The 20,991-nt window shown below is 33.2% G+C and overlaps 1 protein-coding gene across 2 annotated transcripts in view; it reads left to right on the forward strand.

The window, feature by feature from the left end:
* The window catches only part of Tfec (transcription factor EC), a 67,324-nt gene extending 46,599 nt beyond the window's left edge, over positions 1 to 20,725 (forward strand). For both annotated transcript variants that reach the window (XM_010621873.3, XM_010621874.3), the window contains 5 exons: positions 6,007 to 6,121; positions 9,072 to 9,128; positions 13,162 to 13,237; positions 18,433 to 18,580; positions 19,460 to 20,725. In XM_010621873.3, coding sequence (XP_010620175.1) covers positions 6,007 to 6,121; positions 9,072 to 9,128; positions 13,162 to 13,237; positions 18,433 to 18,580; positions 19,460 to 19,837 — 774 coding nt within the window. In that variant the 3' untranslated portion in view covers positions 19,838 to 20,725. The remainder of the gene's footprint in view (positions 1 to 6,006; positions 6,122 to 9,071; positions 9,129 to 13,161; positions 13,238 to 18,432; positions 18,581 to 19,459) is intronic.
* The last annotated feature ends 266 nt before the right edge of the window (positions 20,726 to 20,991 follow it).

Genomic DNA, 20,991 nt, shown 5'->3' on the forward strand with positions numbered 1-20,991 from the left:
ATATATATATATATATATTTGTCCGTATATGACTTTCTGAAAATATAATGTATGCAAGGTTTTGTTACCTACTTTTTTACTCATAATGAGATGACCTGGGAGATTCTATATGTATATATACATAAATATTTTCAGAAAGTTCTCAGGATTTACGTAAATGATTCATTTTCAGGAAGAAGGTAAGTACATGCTATGATACCTTCTCTCTTGCAGACAGAATAGAAATAATAAAACAATAAATAGAAAATAAACTGAAAATTTTACAGCTGAGGTTATTAGACTTATGGCATTTAGATGCAGAGAAAAATAAGTCAGGCTGCTGTGAGGCAGGGTGCTGCAAAGGGCCGTGGCCAGTGGAGGCAAAACCGTGTCATGTGTACCACAGCAGGCTGTTTGTAGCATTGAAAGTTTTAAAAGGTTCTTTATCAGTGGCTTAGAATCTAAGTTGAAACTTAGCAAATAAGTTTGATTTTGATTATTATTGACAGGGTGAAGTACAGAAAGTAACAGTGAGAAAATACAAAATGGAGAAAAATATAGTCCAATAACTTTCAATTTTATGAATATTCACAACACCTAAGATCAAATATATTTTAGGCAAGAACCCTTTTACATATTAATATAGGTAGTAATAAACCAGTTGTTCCATTAGAAAAGCTGGGTTTGAATCTGAGTCTCCCAATTATTTAGAAAGCATATAACCATGATATAATTAATTAATTTCTCTTGGCCATGACTTTAAATATCTAAAATAATAATTACAATACTCCCAAAAGTTGTTCTAAAGATTTCTTGAGATATTGTTACTTCAATTACTATGAAACATATTTCACTTAACCTGACATATAATAGCCAACTCTCTATAATAAATGTACATGTTATTATAATGTTTGTGCTCTGTTATTTTTTTTTTAAAGCCCATACGTGAATCCACAGATTCCTTTTAGTCCTCTACCCAATCTCGCATTACTGGGATCAAATCTATTGTTGGAACACTTGAGCATAGGATGTGGGTATGTGGTGATGAGAAATCTTTCAAGACATGCTGTGGTGTGAAGTAACATTGGGTGGGTAAAATGAGGCCATATGACAATGTTTTAAAAGCCAGACACAAAAGTTTAGGTTTGATATATGAATAAAATTGGAGAAACTTTAGATAATTGAGTTGAGAGGTACCTTAAGGAATTTACATTTTTCAAATGAGTTGGTCTGAGAGGAGCACATGGGACTAATTGGGAGGATGAAGGGCTACTAGATAGAGAAATACAATTTAGGTGTAGGGTCTGGTGGATCTTAACATAGAAGAATGGAGAAGAAAACCTAAAGGGAGAAATTATTCTTTAAATTGTGTGACAGACTCAATGTAATATATGGAGAGGAAAGGGCCAAAACAGTAGAAAAAGCATATGTAGAATTTTGAGTCAGATTATTGATGTTGTGCTTTACTATATTCATCCTGATGAGAGTAAATGGATATATGTATATATATACATTTATATACTTTATTTAGATCTTTCTACAATAATGCTGGATCCAGATTTTATTTTCTCATGGGGCAGTACTTATTTTAAACATAGTCAAAGTTAAATTTTCATAAGGCTATAGAAACTTACTATCTTGTCATTGATTTCAATGGAGGTTTCATAGCCTTTCTCTCCAGTCTTTAGATTGTAACTTGGAATTATTAGCCACTTCTATTAAGGAAAGGCACGATTCCAGTAAAATGTGATATAAAGTGTACATTATTGCTTAACCATAAGCAAATATCTAATTGGATCCTTGGTCCTTAAGAATTTTAGTCGGAAGACAAGGAGATATATGATAAACTTTGTTTCACAATTTTGTATGGAACCCAGTATAGAGAACACAAATTAAACTATGCATAATCAAATCAGCCACACATCACATGTATCTTTCACCATAGTAGAGTGAGATTAACAATATGATGAACAAATCCAAGTCTCTGAGTCGGAAGAGGTAGGAAATCTTCTGTAAGGGAAAGTTTCTCAGTGGTACAATTTTTGTAGGAAAGAAATATCATGTCAAACTCTTTGTCTTATTTTTTAAAAGTCTATGAAACATAATTATAAATAAAATTACTTTCATATAAATACCAATTAAAATTCAGTTAACTTTATTTGAAACTATAAAGATGCTTTCAGTTAGACTTTTTTTTTTTTTTTTGCTGAGGATCAAAAGCCTTTGAGCAAGCTAGTTGAGTACTCTACAATCAAACTACAACCAGCCAATTTTCCTTCTTTTAAAAATTTTACATGACATCACAACTATAGCACTGGTGCTCTGTCTCCTTTGCTATTTTAGTGTTCAAGACTTTGCCTCCTACATTAAATTCATTCCTGTTTTGTTCATTTTGATGCTGTTAAACAATGCACTTTTTTCTTTTAACTTCTTTAATAGACTTTTTCCTTTTATATTTAATTGTGCTATTGAAAAATCTTATATTAATCCTGATTCTTGTTCCTTTTTTTTTTTTTTGAGACAGGGTCTCCCTGTATAGTTGACGCTGATCAAGATTAAGATAGCACCACCATGCCTGGCTTGATTCTTGTGTCCTTTTATATAACACTTCCCTCTCCATTTAGACCTTAAGATTTGTCTCTGTTACTGTATATTCCTGAATTTCAGTGTAATATGTCTGAATGCCAATCATTCCTTTCTTCTTTCACATTCTAGAGTCACCGACTTTCAAATAAAAATAAAACAACAATAACATAAGATAAAATAAAAGAAAACACTCTAGTCATTTATTTAATGTTAATTCTTGGAAATTTAACTTCATTGTTTTAAAATAATATTCCCTTCCAATTATATTTTTTGTCTTTCTAAGAATAATCTGTATTTTAGTTCTATTATCAAACCTATTCTCCACATTGTTTAAGTTTCCTGTCATTTATCCTATTCTCTCTTTCTTTTTTTTTCTTTTTTTGGGGGCGGGGTACTGGGGATCAAATTCAGGACCCTGTGCATATCCTATTTTTTTAATTATCTTTTGCTCTCTTGGGAGACTATTTTAATCTCATCTTTTTCTAATTATTTTATTTCTTTATCTATATATTCTTATGCTATTGTGTTGTTCTACATTTTTTTCCCCATGTATTTTATTTTTCATATCTCATTTCTTCTCATCATTGCTGGTCACTTTGGTTATTGTTATATTTACTAATTAATTATCATTAAAATTATTACAAATTCCTTCCCTTTTTAGGCTAATTTAAGAAACTTTGAATTGGGTTTTTTTTTTTTATTTTTTTTTTTTTTTTTTTTTTTTTTTTTTTTTTTTTTTTTTTTTTTTTTTTTTTTTTTTTTTTTTTTTTTTTTTTTTTTTTTTTTTTTGCTTTCGTCATTATTTCTGATGTTCTGCAATGTTTTACTTTTGACACGGTCATTTACCTCAGATGTTTTGCCCCTCTAAGATCATTTTCTTCAGGAAGGATTGGCTACTGTGGATGGACGGATGAACGTGGAAAGGTTGGAAGCAACTCATTCAGTCCTTCTCACCTCACCTCACGGGTAGAAATGTGAATAAAATCTATATGCCATTGTCAACCATTCCTTATCTCAGAGCAGCTTCTCAGATTGGGAGCTCACTTTTCCTATCACAGAAAAGTATAGTTTGAGAGATGTATGTTTTATTTGTCGAAAATATTTTATGATAAATTCTTTACTTCGTACCTTTAAAATTCACTCATGGTGAATGGTAATGCGTTCATCTACTGTCATGTCAAAGGTTTTGTCCTATTGAGAAAGCAATCTGCTTTTTAATTACAATAAATCTTTCTTCAAAAACTACCTATACGGTTGCTTAACAATTTACATAATAAAGTTAAAACTTATACTTATTACTTAAGTAATTTACCCCTCTAACACAGGTAGATGTAAATTTTCATTATAAGCCCTTTCATATGTATTCAAAATTGTTAAATTTTTCAGTAACATTGTTTAATGTTAACATGTTCTAATAGAGAGAAGGCACTTTAGATTACATGAAATATATCACGTGGTCTGAAATTGAAACCCAATAGTTTAATGATACTCAAAATATGATTAGTCGTTTACACGAAATAGACTAGTATCTATGGCATAAAATTAAATAGGATGTTAATCATTGTGCTTGAGGGCATAAATTGGACAATAACCAAGGTCAGAAAAAGATGTGATATAGCTGTTGTTAAGCAGGATCAGATTCATTGTGAGAATAGCTGCCCCATCTATAAGGAATAATGCGTTTATAAGGAATTATGTCTGGCTGGGTAACGCGGACCCAAAGAAATGTTCTAGTTAGGAACCTCTCACTTTGTTGTTGCGGTATGTATATACTGTAGCTCTTTTTCTTTTACATTTCTGAAGTTTGCCACTTCTGCAGTGAAATCCATGTGAATTCGGCTCTTCAGAGGAGAAATGCCCTTTCTCTGGTTCCTTCCCTCTCACTCCCTGCCTTTTTGTTCAGCAGCTCCATTACTGTTTCTCAAAGACACACTGGAAATGTACAGTTCAGGTTGGTGATGCCTCAGCTCATAACCAACAGGCTTTTTAAAAAAATGATCTTGGAAAATTTGTACTTTAAAAAATACAGTTAAATGACTCCCATCCATATGCCTTCTGGATTTCCTCCTTTTTTTTTTTTATCTACTACTCATATGTATCATCTCATCAAATTATCACCTTAGTCCCCATTTTGCAAATGAAAAAATTGAAATGGAATCATTACTTGATTTATATAACTCCCTTCTAACATCCAAAAAATAAAAACATATTTTAAAATAATGACTTTATATGATGTAACTGTGAGGACTCCTAACAGAGTTAATGATAAGGAAACACTATGTGAAATATATAGCACTGAATCATATATGGAATAAAATGCATTTATTTATATGTACATATAATTATTTAGTAGCTGATTTCAACTGTATTTTCATTTTTTCCCCTTAGAAATATATACCATTTATTGCATATACTTTAGTGGTTTATTACCCCAAATACTGATTTTGGTCTTAATATGTTTTTTCTTCATATTTATTTCCAGTCAGATTTTATAAGTATCAAAAATTTTTCATTTTGAATTGGAGCTTTACAAAAAATGGGACTGTGGAGTTAGTTTCTCCATAATAATCTTGTTACAGTTATGCTTGGTTATATGTATTGTTCCTAGTCTTTGAGGAGAGAAAAATTATTCAGCTTTTGGGTAACTGCCCAGAAATGGAATAAAGATATGTAGAATGGAAATATTTTAAAATTTCAAATCCCACATTTAAAATGAAGCTTTTTGTAACATGGTAGATATTAACCTGAAATGTGAATATTGTGTATAGGATACCTTAGCTTTTCTGAAAGTTGTTTCTAAGAGGCACTTGAAGAATTGCAGTGTTGCTACAATTGGATATAAAGCACTTTTGGTTTCCAGCTGAAATGTTTATAATAATCTAGAATACTAAATGTGCAATGCAGAAAAAGTATGCTTTCCAGGAAGGAGTTTCTCAATAGTGCAAGATGCTTCCTGACTGTGAATTGCTGGTAGCACTGATAGCATAAAGAGGCTCCCAGATGTTTGACCATTATACCTAATTTGTGTTATGCAAGGAATTTCTCCAGCTTTGCTAAGTTGTGCATTGATTTATCTGAAAGAATATTTTAATTGTTTTCACTTATAAATATGTTATATGCCAGTTCAAGCTCCCATAATTTTGTAAACATTAATCAGAATTTTCTTTCATGAATGAACTGATTTCTCTTTCTGCTTAAATATAAATGCTTTTCTCAGAATAACTTATTCACAAGCATTCCACTTTAATATCACAAGCATTTTCATATAATTAAAAATAGTAAATTCATACTCATCTCTTGTTTAAAATTAAAATGTTATATATTATCATTATTATTACCAACAAAATGATAAACTTAAAAGGGAGAATTTAATGCATACAAGTAAAGATACTCATGTGCACGGAAAGTTTAATTGATCTTTTCTTCCTTTTTTCTCTGAAGTTGTCGGGAAGTATTTTGGATGCATATAGTGATGAACGGGGAATTTCACCAATTAATATGGGGCTTACAAATGCTTCCTGTCCAATTAGTCTACCAATGAAAACAGAAATTGCAGGTAATGTTGCTTTCATAGTTTTACCTTTTAAAATTTTTATCGGCTTACCTGAGATATGAGTGATAGGAATTATGCTAAGTAGAGTATTTTTAAAATTATTACCAAATGAAGGGAGAGTTTCCAAAAATAAATTCATTATGTTTTTATGACAACTAGATAGTGTGTTAGTATAACTTGCAGTTTGACTGAATTGATTTATTATTATTATTATTATTATTATTAGGTACCAGGGATTGAACTCGGGCCCTTGCGCTTGTGAGGCAGGAACTGGAACCACTGAGCCAAAGCCCTGCTTGATTCATTATTTTTAAAATTAATTTTGTTGGTAAATTTTAGGTATACAATATAAAGACATTCATCATTGGAAATTTGTACCTTTACATAATATATCTTGGTTTTTATTTTTTTATAAAAAACCCTTTATAAAAAAATCTCCCTTCAACCCCTCCCTGTTTACAAAGACTTTGTTTCCAGTTTTTCATTTTCTCATATTAATTCCATTCCTTTCTTTCATTTCCCAACCCCTCTGTCTTCCCCTTCCCCTCTGGACCTTTTTTTCCTATTTCATATTACCTATTAGGCTTTTTGATCCTTATTTACACTTTGATTCATTGTTTCAAGAATACATATGTAGTTTTCATAGAGATATATAAATACAGATTCACTTAGCAGAAGTTCATTTTTCTATTAAATTGATATTTATATGATTGCAGAATAATAATTAGGAAAATTATTCTTTGCAGAATTAGATATAAAGAAAATTTTAGAATTTCCCTTTTAAATTGTTTTATTGATTTCATGATGGACTTGGATTAAACCTTCTCAACTGAGAAAAAGAAACTCAATCTTCAATAATTCATTTCAAAATTATTACAAATCAAAGGTGCCTTAGACCACTCAATGGTCTGAGGAGTTATTTTGGCAAGGTCACACAGCTGCTCAGAGTAAAAAATGGATTAATGATTTCCTGACTTGCCATAATAATAAAATAAAATTCATTTCAAGTTTTGATACCAAGCTTTTAGATCATAGCTGAAAAACTGCATAGTTAAAAATAATAATTTAGGTAAATACAAGGCATGCTCTTGATGGAGCTTGATAACTAAAAATATGTTGAAAGTATAGTATTAGGATTAAAATTAGCAAATTTTAAATAAATTTAAATACCATGTATTTCTTTATACCATGTTTAGAACTACAAATTCTAAGAACACTGTAGCAATTACCTTTTGTATATAATCACAAATTAGCTCCAAAATTTATCAGCTTGAAAGAAACATCTCTGGTCTCTTCCAGTCTCTGTCAGGAACCCAGAGGGAGTGGAGCAAATTTGTTCTGACTCTGAGTTTCTTTCTTCTTCTTTTTTTTCTCATTGACTTTATTGGTACATTTTAGGTATACAGTACAGTTATATTCATCATTGGGATCTTGTACCTTTACATGACAGGTCTTGGTTCTCCTGTTTTCCCCTGTACCCCTACCCTCCTTTCACCCCTCCTGCCTTCCCCATTTACAAAACTTTTCTTCCATTTTTTTTGTTTTCTCATATTTTTTTATTTTCCCTTATTTCCTTTCCCCCACCCTTCCCACTTCCCCTATACCTTTAGCCCTTTTCTTCCTATTTCACATTGTCAATTATACCATTTGGATCTTATTTACACTTTTAGTATTTCACACCAGAGAAACTATTTGGTATTTACATGTGTGATTTATTTATTTCACTTGAGTATGACCTTGATATGCAACCATTTTCCTATGAATGACTCTAATTTCTCATTCTTTATGGCTGAGTAGTATTCCATTTTATAGAAAAAACTCATCTTCTTTATCAAGTCTCCAACTGATGGGCAATTGGGCTGTTTCCAAGTTTTATCTATTAAAAACTGTGCCACTATAAACATGGGTGAGCATATATCACTGTGGTATGAGTCTTTTAATTCTTTTGGAAGGATACCCAGCAGAGGGATAGCTGCGTCAAATGTAACCTCTATTCCTCTGAGTTTCTTATAGAGCATTGGTCCAGATGTGAGGCAGATGTACATAGTCTGACACTTCACAGGTGGCTGGAGGACACACTCCCAAGAAGGTTCCTTCTCAGCCCTTGAAATTAGTGCTGCTTGTGGATGAGCGATCTTGGTTCTTTACTGTGAGGACCTCTTTGTAGTGTTGTTTACGAAGCCTCAGGGCATGAAAACTGGTGAACCAAGAGGTACCAAAGTGGAAGCTGAAAATATTTTCTGTAATTTAACCTTGGAAGTCATAGTAGACATTGCCACATGAATCTGTTCATTTCATAGATCAGCCTCCTTCATTGCTGGGGAGAACTACCAAGGGTGTGAACACCAAGAAATGAAAGTTAAGGGCCGTCCTAATGTCAGATGAGCACAAATTCAATCATTTAGCATGAAGCCAGCATCAGTAAGTGGAAGAGAGTGTGGAATTATTTGATAGGAATATCTATGAAAGGTAGTTAGTTCCAACTTGTGGGATGTAGAAATCATAATTATTTATGAAGATTTTAGGTCAGAATAATTTCTTTCTGAATCTCAAAAGTCTGAAAATAATAATGACAGTGACTGAATAATTTAATACATTCTGTGTGTCACACCTCTTTTATAATCATCACAGTGAAAATCAGGTAGGTATTTTGTATTCATTTTACAAATGAAAAGTCTGAGACACAGAGAAATTTGGTAACTGATCACATCTATTACATGGACAGCCAGAAAACAAATCCAGCTTTTCTTACCCCAAAGTTTAAAGGCTTTGCTATTGCCTTTTAATAAAGAGGTATCTGTTACAAGTTTCTAAATATTTTTATCAAAAATATTATCGTACCACTTTGGAGCAAGCAATCTGGTATTTTCAGCTAGTATTTCTGAATCATTTTGCCTGGGGAAATTTTTAGATTAGAACTAAGCACTGTTTCAATTATTTTTCTTATGATCAGAAACTGACACCAGAGCATTGGCAAAAGAGAGACAAAAAAAGGACAATCACAACCTCAGTGAGTATATTTTTCTGTTTTTTTCCACACTGAACTAAAACACTAGTAAATGCATACAGATTGAATTTTATGAGCTTTTATTATAACTCTATAAGAAGGTAAAGATGACCAAAATTGTGTTTGCAAACAAGCCCTTTTGGGAAATGCAACCCATATGAACTGTCAAAAAAAAAAAAATCCAAGTTGTGTATTTTCCACAAAATGAAACGTCTTCCTTGATCATTCATTCTCTAGGAGGCTGTGTTAGACTGAGATGCGTGCATTTGGCTACATTTGAGCTGTGTTGTGATTCATTGATTCCAAGATTTAAAAAGATAAATTGACTTTGGACATCATTTTAGTAGTATGCCATTTTAATGGTCAGAAACACAAGTCCAGGCTCTCATTTCTCTGTGTCAATGTGCTCCTCCCTTGCTAACGATATCTTATCTGAAAGGCATTTCTCATGTTGTAATACTGAATTCCACCTCTGAGGAAAAAAGGCTTTTTTATGCTTTCCTCTGGGTCAGTTTGGCTCTGATAACAGGTCACTTGAGATGGGAAATGTGAAGAAACAGCAGCAGGGCTGGGCTTTAGAGTGCGTGGTCATGTCTTAAGTGGGTGACTATCTTGAGAGCTTGACTGATTGAGAGTGAAGGGTCTTTGTTCTGGGAGCCAAATCAAAAACTGAAGGAAGAGTAAAACAGAAGAAAAATAAATAAAATGCTAGAGCCCTGAATAATCAGTAATTTCCTTACATGCAATTAGCAGAAATTGATTCCGAATGCACCTGTGAATCCTACACCTTTGTGTAACGCACCTCACAGAGTGGTGAGTGTTAGTTGACTGAGTGTGAGGAAAGAGCTGACACACTGGTTTCTAACAGGCCTTGGGGAAATGATCTGACTTCCACCATCTGAATAGCAGAGCAGAAAATCTTGTTCCAGACTTTGAACAAGGTGAATATGACTGGGGAGAGCTAATGATTGGAAGAAGGAATTAGTACCTTAAGGTACTATGGAGTTCTTTCTTTGTAAATCTGTTAATTATTACTGTCTTTGACATTCTTTTTTCTGTTTTCAGCTTAGGCAGTTAAGTCATTTACTGTAGAATATTGTAGGTGTCTGATATGTGTGTTTTAATGAAGTGTTTTCTAATCTGGGTTCTCTTGTTAAATTATCTTCCTTTTGGGGAAAAATCAACATGAAAAGATATCATAAGTGTTAAGTATAATGAATTTAGAACAATCCTTGAAAACATAAATCTTGTGGGAGCATGCAAAACAGAGAAGATCCCACTTACCAGAAGGCTAAATATGTAAGAGGTATAACTCAAACTAAAAAGTGCTAAATTAAATATGGCCCATCCTTCCTAGAGGCTTTAGAAGGTCAGGAGTGAAATTAGAATCCTCGGGTTGCCAGACTGAGGGAGCAATGTCCGGGTAGGGCAGTGCCAGCCCTCAGCTTGCAGCCTACTCTACTCCTCTCCTCAGTCTCTATTCCATTTTGTGCTGCAAGTGGCCTCAAACATGAGTGTGAACAGCCCACCCTGTGCATTTATGATCCATACATATTCCTGGAAATAGCTGCCTTTGGGTCACATCCTGACCTGTGGGTGAGTAAACTGGGGCTGAGTGATTCTCCCTCCAGAGGGTAGACGTTGAGGTGAGGCTTACACGGACTCTGGAAGTGGGCCCATGATTAGATGAGAACTTCCTTGTGCACAGTTCCAGAGTGCAGTTGGGAAGAGATTTCCTCAGCCCTGTGGCTGCCTTGCTCATAGGGAAGAGGTCTGGCCAGAGAAGGGGAGAGTGAGTCCTTTAAGTGTGGGTGGGAATAGAGGCCTCTTTTGTCTGGAGGTAGGGATGGGATTGAGTGAATGTGCTAAAAACTTTGTAAAGAGTGAAATCACCAAGTGCAAAATAATTCAGTAATTTCTCAAAGCATAACTATTTTACAAATAACTACTGCTATAAATAGAAACCACATTGAGCAAACAGAAGTTAAAATCAGCCAGTTCAAAATAAATGACAGTCTGAGTGGACAACAAACTTCTAATGTTTTACATGAGGTAAATTTAAATGATAAGTTTTGAAGAAACACTAGAGGACTAAAATTACCCACTTTGAAACAAAACCGTGAACTTCGTAGCTGTTCTTTAAGGTTTCAGAGGTCTGGTTTGTAATATATGGTAATGAATGTAAACAGAATTATTAATAGATTGTCACTGTAAAACACATATGTATGTCTATCACATGTGCCTTTATTTCTTAGTATTTTTAATATGTTATCATTTAGCTTTTGTGAAATTAAATGCACAAGGAAACAAATTAGTGAAGAGACAAAATAAATTCTCTCAAAATCAATTGTATTCTAATTTCAGAGGGATCCCCATGTATTATTCTGGAAGGTCAAGTCCTTTCAGAGCAATTAGCTTTGGAGAATAGGCTCACCAAGACAATTTGTATTCTTTGCTAACTTTCCCAATTTTCAGTAGCAGACCTTAATTCTCAAGTGTATGCTGTGCAAGTATTTTACCATCTATTTAAAATATGTTTTTATTCCTTGTGACTTTTTTGTACCATCATCTCTTTGAATGTTTTAAATATACAACTATTGTAAAAATATCATATGTAAGTAGATTATGGTGCTTGATATTGCAAATATAAAGTAGATGATTGCTCTTGGAGTCAATATAGGGAAATCATCACACATATAATATTCATTGGATATTTACTACATACACAAAATTGCCATAGTAATGAATGCATGAGGAAAACCAGCCGCTACATAAAAGCCTTTATCAGTATTTCTCAAATCATGGCTTTTACGCCCACAAATCAGCATCACCTGTGAGTTTGTCAGAAATGCTTATTCTTGGACATAACTCCAGATATACTAAAATCAGAATCTCTAGGTGTGGTATACAGATTTATTTAATGATCCTTCCCTGTTGTTTCTGATACATGCCAAAGGTTAAAAACTGCTAATTTATAAATTATTGAAAACTCTAAATTAGAAAAACAAGCTGATAGTCTAATCTACCTTTACTGAGCACCTCCTGAGTAGACCAAATTCTCTATAGATACAAAAAGAGTAAGATATATCGACTTCCTTCAAGATGGGCACAAACACCTGTAGTGTACTAAACACTGAGGAGAGTAGATAAAAGAGTAAAATAAGATGTATGCTCTTAAAAGGCTACCATTCTAATGGATTGACAAACTGTTTATGTATAAAAATGAAAGAATATGTATATATAGACATGTATATTTGTTTATGTATCAGTGTGAGTAAACATATAAATCAAAAGAATTAAAAATGTTTTGAGGCAAATTTTTAAAAATATTGTAAAGCATATATTTATAACTCTAGTATTGCAATGTAACCCTAAGATTGTTATGGTTTGCATCTAAAATGTCCACCAGTAGACTAGTTTTCAGAGATGTGGCTTATTAGTTGTGAAGACTCTAACTTCACCATGGATAAATTCACAGTTTGATAGAATTATTGGGACGTGATGGAGACTTAGGAGATGGGGCTCAGCTGACCAGAATGAGTCAAGGCAGCATGACCTAAGGGACTATATTGCCTATGTCTTGTGCCAGGCCTATTTCTCTCTCTCTGGGTCGCTCTATCTATCATGTTCTCTCCTCCTACCCCTCCTCCTCCTACTCCTCTTCCTTCTCCCCTCCCCACTATGATGTCTCTACCCTGCCAAGGGCCAAAAAAGCAATAAAGCCCGCTAACTATGAACTGAAACCTCTAAAACCTTGAGCCAAAGAAAACCTTTCTTCCTTTAAGTTGATTTTCTCAGGTATTTTGTCAGCAACTCAAAGCTGACTAACACAAAGATACTTTTGAATTGTTATTCTATTATTGAGAAGTTATTTTTTAAGTAAATGGAAGTATTTCTGTTTTAAGACTATTAAGAAAGTTTATCCCTAAAATGTTCCAATAAACTCAATTAAAGCTTAAAAAAATGAAAGTTTATAGCTGATGAAAACTGAACTGAATTTTAATAAGACTAATCAATAATATTTCTTCTTTAATAGTCGAAAGAAGAAGAAGGTATAATATTAATTACCGAATCAAGGAGCTCGGCACTCTTATTCCGAAGTCTAATGATCCGTGAGTTCAAAATCATTTCTGTAATAATGTTATGGTTTCAGTATCTCCAAAAATGGGTGGGAGGGAAGGAGGGAGGACAGAACCAATGACTAGGAAACTAAGTAGCTCATGACAAGATAAGGCTATCGCTGGTCTCGTTTAAAATATCTGTTCCAGGGTGATATGAAGCATTAAGGCTATTCCTAGAGTTGGCCTCAAGAGCCCAGAAAATAAGTAAATGAAAAAAAAAAGAATATTAGTAAATGATATCTCTTCAGTTCATAGTGGGTTTATTTTATAGTGATGACATAGGCAAATTTAGTGATAGTGCCAAAAGCTATTTACAATGTTCCATGATGCTCAAATTGAGATTATGAAATTTTTTGCAATTTAAAATTATATTAACATGAAAACAGAGCTGTTGGATTTTCAGAGGTCCCCAAATTCTGGAGAATTGTGTACATGTAATAAACGGGATCGTAAACTGATGCCAACCAGGTTTTTGTGGCAAATACAAACACACTGAGGTTGTAAATCTCAGGAACTAGTTAATTTTAAAATTTAATTAATCTTATCATTTTATTTAATTAATCTTATTGTTACATTTTAGGTATACAATATAATGACATTCATCATTGGAAATTTGTACCTTTACATAATTCATCTTGGTTCTTATTTTTTTCCCCACTCCCCTGCCCTCCCTTCAACCCCTCCATTCCTCCCTATTTACAAAGACTTTGTTTGTTTCCAGTTTTTCATTTTCTGATATTAATTCCATTCCCTTCTGTCCTTTTCCCTACCCCTCCCATTTCCCCTTCCCCTTTGCCCCTTTTCTTCCTATTTCACATTATCTATTATATCTCTTAGTCCTTATTTACACTTTCAGTTTCTCACACTAGAGAAACTATTTGGTATTTACTTAAGAGTATCACCTCAATGCACATCCATTTAGCAATAAATCTCTCTAATTTTGCATTCTTTATGGCTGAGTAATGCTCCATTTTATTCAAAACAAAAACAAAAACAATAACAAAATTTCTTTATCCAGTCTCCCATCGATGGGCAATTGGGCTGCTTCCAAGTTTTAGCTATTTACAAACTGTGCTGCTATAAACATGGGTGCACATATATCGCTGTGGTATGATTCTTTTAATTCTTTGGGGAAGATACCCAACAGGAGGGTCAAATGGAACTTCCAATGCTAAGAACTAGTTAATTAATCAAAGTATCTATTTGAATATTGAATGCTTATACTAAAATATAAAAACATGGTCTTTGGCCTTACTCAGGATTTGAAAATGATCTCTCCAAATACTGGCAACTAGTCATTATTAATAAATGATAAATTCTGATGAAAAGATATTAGTGAGAGTTGAGTACTTACTTGGACAACTAAATAATGTGCGGTATGGAAACAAATGTAGCATCTGCAAAATGTTAGCAGAGTGCAGAATGGAGAATCTGAAGAGCTCAGTCCTGGTTTCAGATCTTTCAATATTGTTCAGATCTTTTAAAGTATCTAAGCATAGCACTTTATTGGCTGAACATAATACAAATCTTCCCTTTAAAATGGAGTTTCAGAAATATAAAATAAAAATATATAAGGTATGTGAAAATACAAATTATAAGGACTGCATGAGGGATTATATTACTGTATATTTTTATAAAAGCTTTGATTGCCTAAATATACCTTTCCAGTTTAAGTCATTTTCCAGTACAGGCAATGACGAAGTTTTCCTGTGAAGAGCTGGAGTGCCACTCTTCTAAGCTTCATGACCCACGTAGTCTTTGTCACATTTATTTACCTGCTCTTCTACCCAAAAGCAGACACAGACAATATGTGGTGAAGGAGAATGACTGTATCCAGTGAAACTTTATTGACAAAAATAGGCTGTGGGCCACTGTTTGCCTACACCTGGTCCAGAATATGGAAAATCAATTTACCACCGAACCATGGCTGAGAAGCACAATCAGAGAAACTTCACTGTATGCATTCTTGTTTTCCCTTCCTTATGGATCTCAGAAAGGAGAGCTATTATTTATTTGAACTCTATTGTGTTATATATAGGCAAATTACATTTATTCATGTCTACTTGGGAGAGAAAGTTACTGAAATGTGGCCTTCCTAATGTCTGAATACTAATTATGTTTCGATATATTTCATTTCTTGGCATGCTGTGGTCTCACCTGCTGCTCCACTGTCTCTCAGGGTTCAGCATTGATAATTCTATGGTTGACCCCAGAATTAGCATCTTAAAATCGAGTTTACCTAAAGAGAAAAGTCTAGATGTATCGACTAAAATATAAATGTCTACTGTATAATATTATTTTGCATTCATTTGTCAAATTTTTAGACACTACCATGGATAGTCTAAAAGTTTCAGAAAAAAAGTACTAGAAAAAGCGGGGTGCGGGCAATACAGTGAGGGCTAGTTTCAGTTTGAAGGTGGGAAAATGAAGAAATGGCATCATTATGTCATGCAATGATGAAACTAATGAGAAGTGGATTTGAAAATTTAAAAAGATCAAACAAGATTTCAGTTGGATTTTTAAGAAATTTTAGAATAATTCGTTGAGTGGCTTTTATAACCATTAAAATGACCAAGAACAGTTTTTTAAAAATAATTTAAAAAATAAAGGTCAGCTTATGAAATCTACTATGAATTTTTTCAAATTATGTGCTGTAACTATTAATGAATCATGAAACCAAGCAAATGGAACAGATTCAGCCTTCATAAACAACAATAGATAGAGCTGAAAATATCAGAGTATAACATATTACACTCAAGAGAATATTAATAACTGGTGAAAACTGTTGCAGTCCTAGGGGATAAGAAGGCACACAATTATAGTATATAGCATGCTTCTTATGACAGATGCATTTCAACAGGGAAGAAAGACACAGGTTTGCAGAAAGAGTACTGAATTGAGTGAGACAACCCTGAGCTTATCCTCTAAACACCATATGCTCTAGGGCAAATGGTAGGAACCGTAGAGGGTTCAACTCTTTCCAGTTCATGACTGAACAGACTTTGGGGTAAGAAATCAAAGCTAATAGCTGAAAACACTGAATTCAATGAAGTTGACATTTTCATGTTTCAAAAACATTCAGAAATCTATACTTTGCAGGTCAGTGTAAGGGAGTTAGAAGGGAAAATAAAGAGAAAAGTTAGGTTAAGTGAGTTATAAATTAGATATTATTTTCTGCATTTTTATTTTTATAAATAATGTGTTTGAATGGATGTATATGCTTAAGATGTCTATAAATTATGCATTTTCCGTGGTTTTGCTGGTTGTACTCCTGAGTTTACACATTGCTTTTACCTATTTTGGCCATAAATTTACTTAAGCTTTTAACTGCCTTTCCTTCAGAGAAAATTATTTTACAGAAAGGGCCAGTATCCATATTCTTTATTAGCTATGCTTTTGTGAGTGTTCATTATTTATAGAGTAGCATCATATTATTTCTTAATATGTTAATGCTAAGTTCCTTGAAATCATCTTGGGAGAGAGACAAAATCTGATTAATATGAGCAAAACCTAAAATATTTCAAGATATATTTCAAATATATTTGGATGGTTTTGAAATAGAGTGAGCTTTTGAAAACTTAGTGTAAATGACATCAGGAAGGAAGGAAGATACTATGTGATCACTATAACTATGGAGGTCTATTTTAGATCTAAATAAACAATACTCTAAACTTCAAAGTTGGTTGGGTTGTCTCTTTTATCTTATTCCTTCTACTTCAAGTTTTTCTTCCAAGGAGAGGGAATGAAACAAAGATACCATAAGGCTCCTGCTGCTGCTTAATCTTTTTTCATAAGGCCACTACATTTTTGTTATAGATACTTTCTTGGCTCAGTGACAAAAGTAGCATGTCTTTTCATAGCCATCGCAACATAAGATAAGTCACTGTGTACAGAATGACCCCAAGAGTCGCTATGGTCCTAGCAAATGGATAAAGCGTTTTCACATATGAAATACCAGCAATGGTTTTGTGCATTTTAGTAGAACATGTCTTTCCCAGACCTTAATAAGCATTTCTCCTGGGTGGTAGAAAAATGAACATTCTTTTAATTTGGTACTGTTAGTGACCTTGTCAGGTAACCTGAACTTCAAATGAGATATTCAAATCAAATATTTCATAAGCTGTGTTTTCCTACTTGCAACTTTTACTAAATGTGTATGAAGTTCAATGTATTCCCTACAGATCACAGAACAAGAAGATATAAAACGTACTTTACATAGATCATGTAAGCTAAAATTATAAGTTGGAAAATACATAATTCCCCTACGTGTTTACTCTATGCTGTATTCAATACAGTTCGACTGTAATTTGAAATTTCAATAAGATTATTTAGCCATTCTCATTAATATTTCATTATTAGTGTGGCCTTATTTTCAACAAAGATTGTCAGTTCTCATACAGCATTACATTCTTTTATGTATATTTTCAGATATTATAGCCAGTAGCTTGTTCCATAATTCTATCTCTATAATTTCTTCTGTCTTAAGTGTGTAGTAAAATATTTTTCTATGGTATAGCCTAAAAGTTTACCTAGTTATGTTTTAGTTTTAGTTAACCTTAAGTTAAACTTATTTACAAATAGGTATCCATATCAAGCTTCTTAAAAAGTATTGATGCCATTTGTGTGGAAGAATTGTTCAAATGGTTTTAGAAATTTGCTTTGCTGTATAAAGCGATGCTACCAAACTCTGCTCACTCAGGATCAGCCTTCAGGAGAGAATTTTTTTTCTTAGAAACAAAAGCAACTTTATTAGGAAGTAGGTTAAAGGATTGGTACATTCGAAATAATCTTTAAAAATTTAGTCTTAAGTCGTCAGTAATGTACATTTCCTAGTTCATTAATGCAGAAATACGGCACATAGATTTTAATCTTGGAGTTAATAATAAAAGCAATTTTCACTAAAAATATAAAAACTGTAATGGTAGAATCATGATATTGCATTTAGCTCTCCCACAAAAAGTCACTTTATTACTTTCTTTTGACACTTATTTTCATTCTGGGATTAATTTTACTATATAAGGGCTTCTTAACTATTCTATTAAAATTTCTATTCAGAAGCAATAATATCTAAGAGTGAATAATAGTCATGTAAATCATTATTTTATATTAATGTAAAAGATTTTGTAAGTTCTTATGAATTCTGCTGACATGCACAATTGTGAAAAGGTTATCTCTCTGTTCTACAGTGATACACGCTGGAACAAAGGAACCATTCTGAAAGCATCCGTGGAGTATATCAAGTGGCTACAAAAAGAACAACAGAGAGCCCGAGAGTTAGAACACAGGCAGAAGACGTTAGAGCAGGCTAACAGGCGACTTCTACTTCGGATTCAGGTTTTTATAAGAATGTTGCCATGGACTGGGTAGCTAACATATGCCTTACTTGACATTAGTTTTATTCATTGGTACAATATGTGTCCTTACTAATGATTATTTTTTCTACTGAAAAATAATTTTATTGCCTTTTAAAAGTTCACTAATTGGGTTGTTTCAATTAGGTTTTGATTAGAAATTCAGGATCAGGATGGCTTAAAATATAATGAATAACAACAGCTAGTTACAAAGTGCAGAAAATAGAGCTCCTTTCATAAATACACGTGATACTCTCCCCCCAGAAAACACTATTAAGTAGAATATTTGTTCCTCTAGATAATATTGGACACTAAATTCTCCATTCTCTCTTCTTGCTTTTATTTGTTTAATAATAATACTATGGATTTCACTGCTGAAGACATATTGTACCAGTTTAAGCAACTTCTCATCTGTGCTAGTAACACAAACTATCAAAGTATGGGCTTTTATTACTCTCTTTTTTTAATGTGGGCATACTCATAGCCAGGTAAAGCTTTTGCTCTATTTCCATGAAATAGTCCAGAATTATGGTGAGAAATTATCGGGAAAAATAAATGGAAGATTTCCCACTATATAAGAATGGCTTTATTATAGTCTGAGCCATTCCAGGACCTTAATATGTCATGAGTCCCTTTACAGAACAAGAAGAGGAGAATTTTTAAATCTCTGGGTAATTTTCTTTGAGGTACTTTTCAGGCATCAGAAATGAATCAGATTCCATTATCTGCAAAGAATACTTATAATTTTTACTACTCTCCACTTTGAATACTGTTGATAGTTTGCTTCTACTCTGGTTTATTTTCTCAAGTTATGTCTACTTTCAAAGGCATTTTTTTTAATGCTTCTCATTTGAAATTGCAGGAACTAGAAATACAGGCTCGTGCCCATGGTCTGCCAACCCTGGCTTCCCTTGGCACAGTCGATTTAGGTGCTCACCTCACCAAACAGCAGACTCCTGAGCAGAGTTCAGTAGACTATTGCCAACAACTGACTCCATCTCAGGGGCCAAGCCCCAAGCTCACTGATCAAGCTATGGCCTTCTCTGATCCTTTGTCACACTTCACAGATTTATCATTTAGTGCTGCTTTGAAAGAGGAGCAAAGATTGGATGGCATGCTGCTGAATGACACAGTGTCCCCGTTTGGAACAGATCCACTGCTCTCTGCTGCTTCCCCTGCAGTTTCTAAATCCAGCAGTAGAAGAAGCAGCTTTAGCTCAGAGGATGGTGAGGAATTATAAGACCCAAACAGGCTCAGTTCATCAACTAGGAAGTAATGCTATGCCGGTACTATTCAACTATGTTCCGAGTTTGTTTCATATATGCTTTGGATTAGTTTTCTTTCCAAGAATATATTGTCCACAAAAACCTCATTAGAAGCAACAGAAGAATGCACAGGAAGAAAAAGAAAATGGTATTGAATTATTGAGGACTATATTTGATATTTTCCTTTTTTCAGTGGAGTCCATGTGTACTTATATTTTGTTTTCTGGAAAGAGGTACAGCATATGAAATATCTCTGCATTCATGTTCTAATGAAGCAACATGATAACTCACTATTGGAACGGCCTGTAAGAGTAAATTGAATGAAAGATACAATGCTTCTCTTAGGCATTCACATCTGTACTCTGCTGTTTACCTCCTACTACAAGTTTTTTAAAAATCAAAACCAACAGATGTGATGGTCATTGTCTTTTCCCACTGTCTGCAAGACATATCTAAAGTTCAAGTCGTAGAGAAGAAATAATTAGAAAATAGATTATCTCTCACTTGTAACTGAAATGTAAATCTATCAAAAATATAGGATTGTTTTACAATATAACACAGAAAATTTATAAAAACATTGGATACTAAAATTAGATTGTAATTTCTTTAGTCAGATTAGTTGCACTGATTCTAAAAGCATCCTTGTATATTTATCTTCACATATTCTATTCAGAATAATGAGCAAGAACAATTTCTTGAGGAACATGGTCTACATTTTATCATTTCCACAAATTATACCCGCACATAAATATACAGTGTGGGCAGTATTATATTGCTATTTTTCATTGTTTTAATTACCTAATCAGTATCAGAAATCACATTCTATTGGGTAATCATTTTTAGTAAATAAAATATAAAAATGTCCTCCCACTAGGAAAATTTTCCAGGTATCTCATATTTATCATCATGTCAAATATTGGATACAGATTATTTGTTGATATAGTTTTGTTCCAAATTGATAAAATATTGAAAATTGAATTGTTGATTGACAAACATAATTAAACTGAAACTGTATCTTATTCAGCTCTGAGTGGAGGATAAAGTTCTATTTCTTGAGTTTTTAGAATACCCAATAACCTCAGTTTTCCTAGTTGCCGTTTATTCCAAATACTTATATCTATAATACTTA

The sequence above is a fragment of the Fukomys damarensis genome, unplaced genomic scaffold (genome assembly GCF_012274545.1).
Source record: "Fukomys damarensis isolate Sample0158 unplaced genomic scaffold, DMR_v1.0_HiC HiC_scaffold_4, whole genome shotgun sequence".
Taxonomy (NCBI): domain Eukaryota; kingdom Metazoa; phylum Chordata; class Mammalia; order Rodentia; family Bathyergidae; genus Fukomys; species Fukomys damarensis.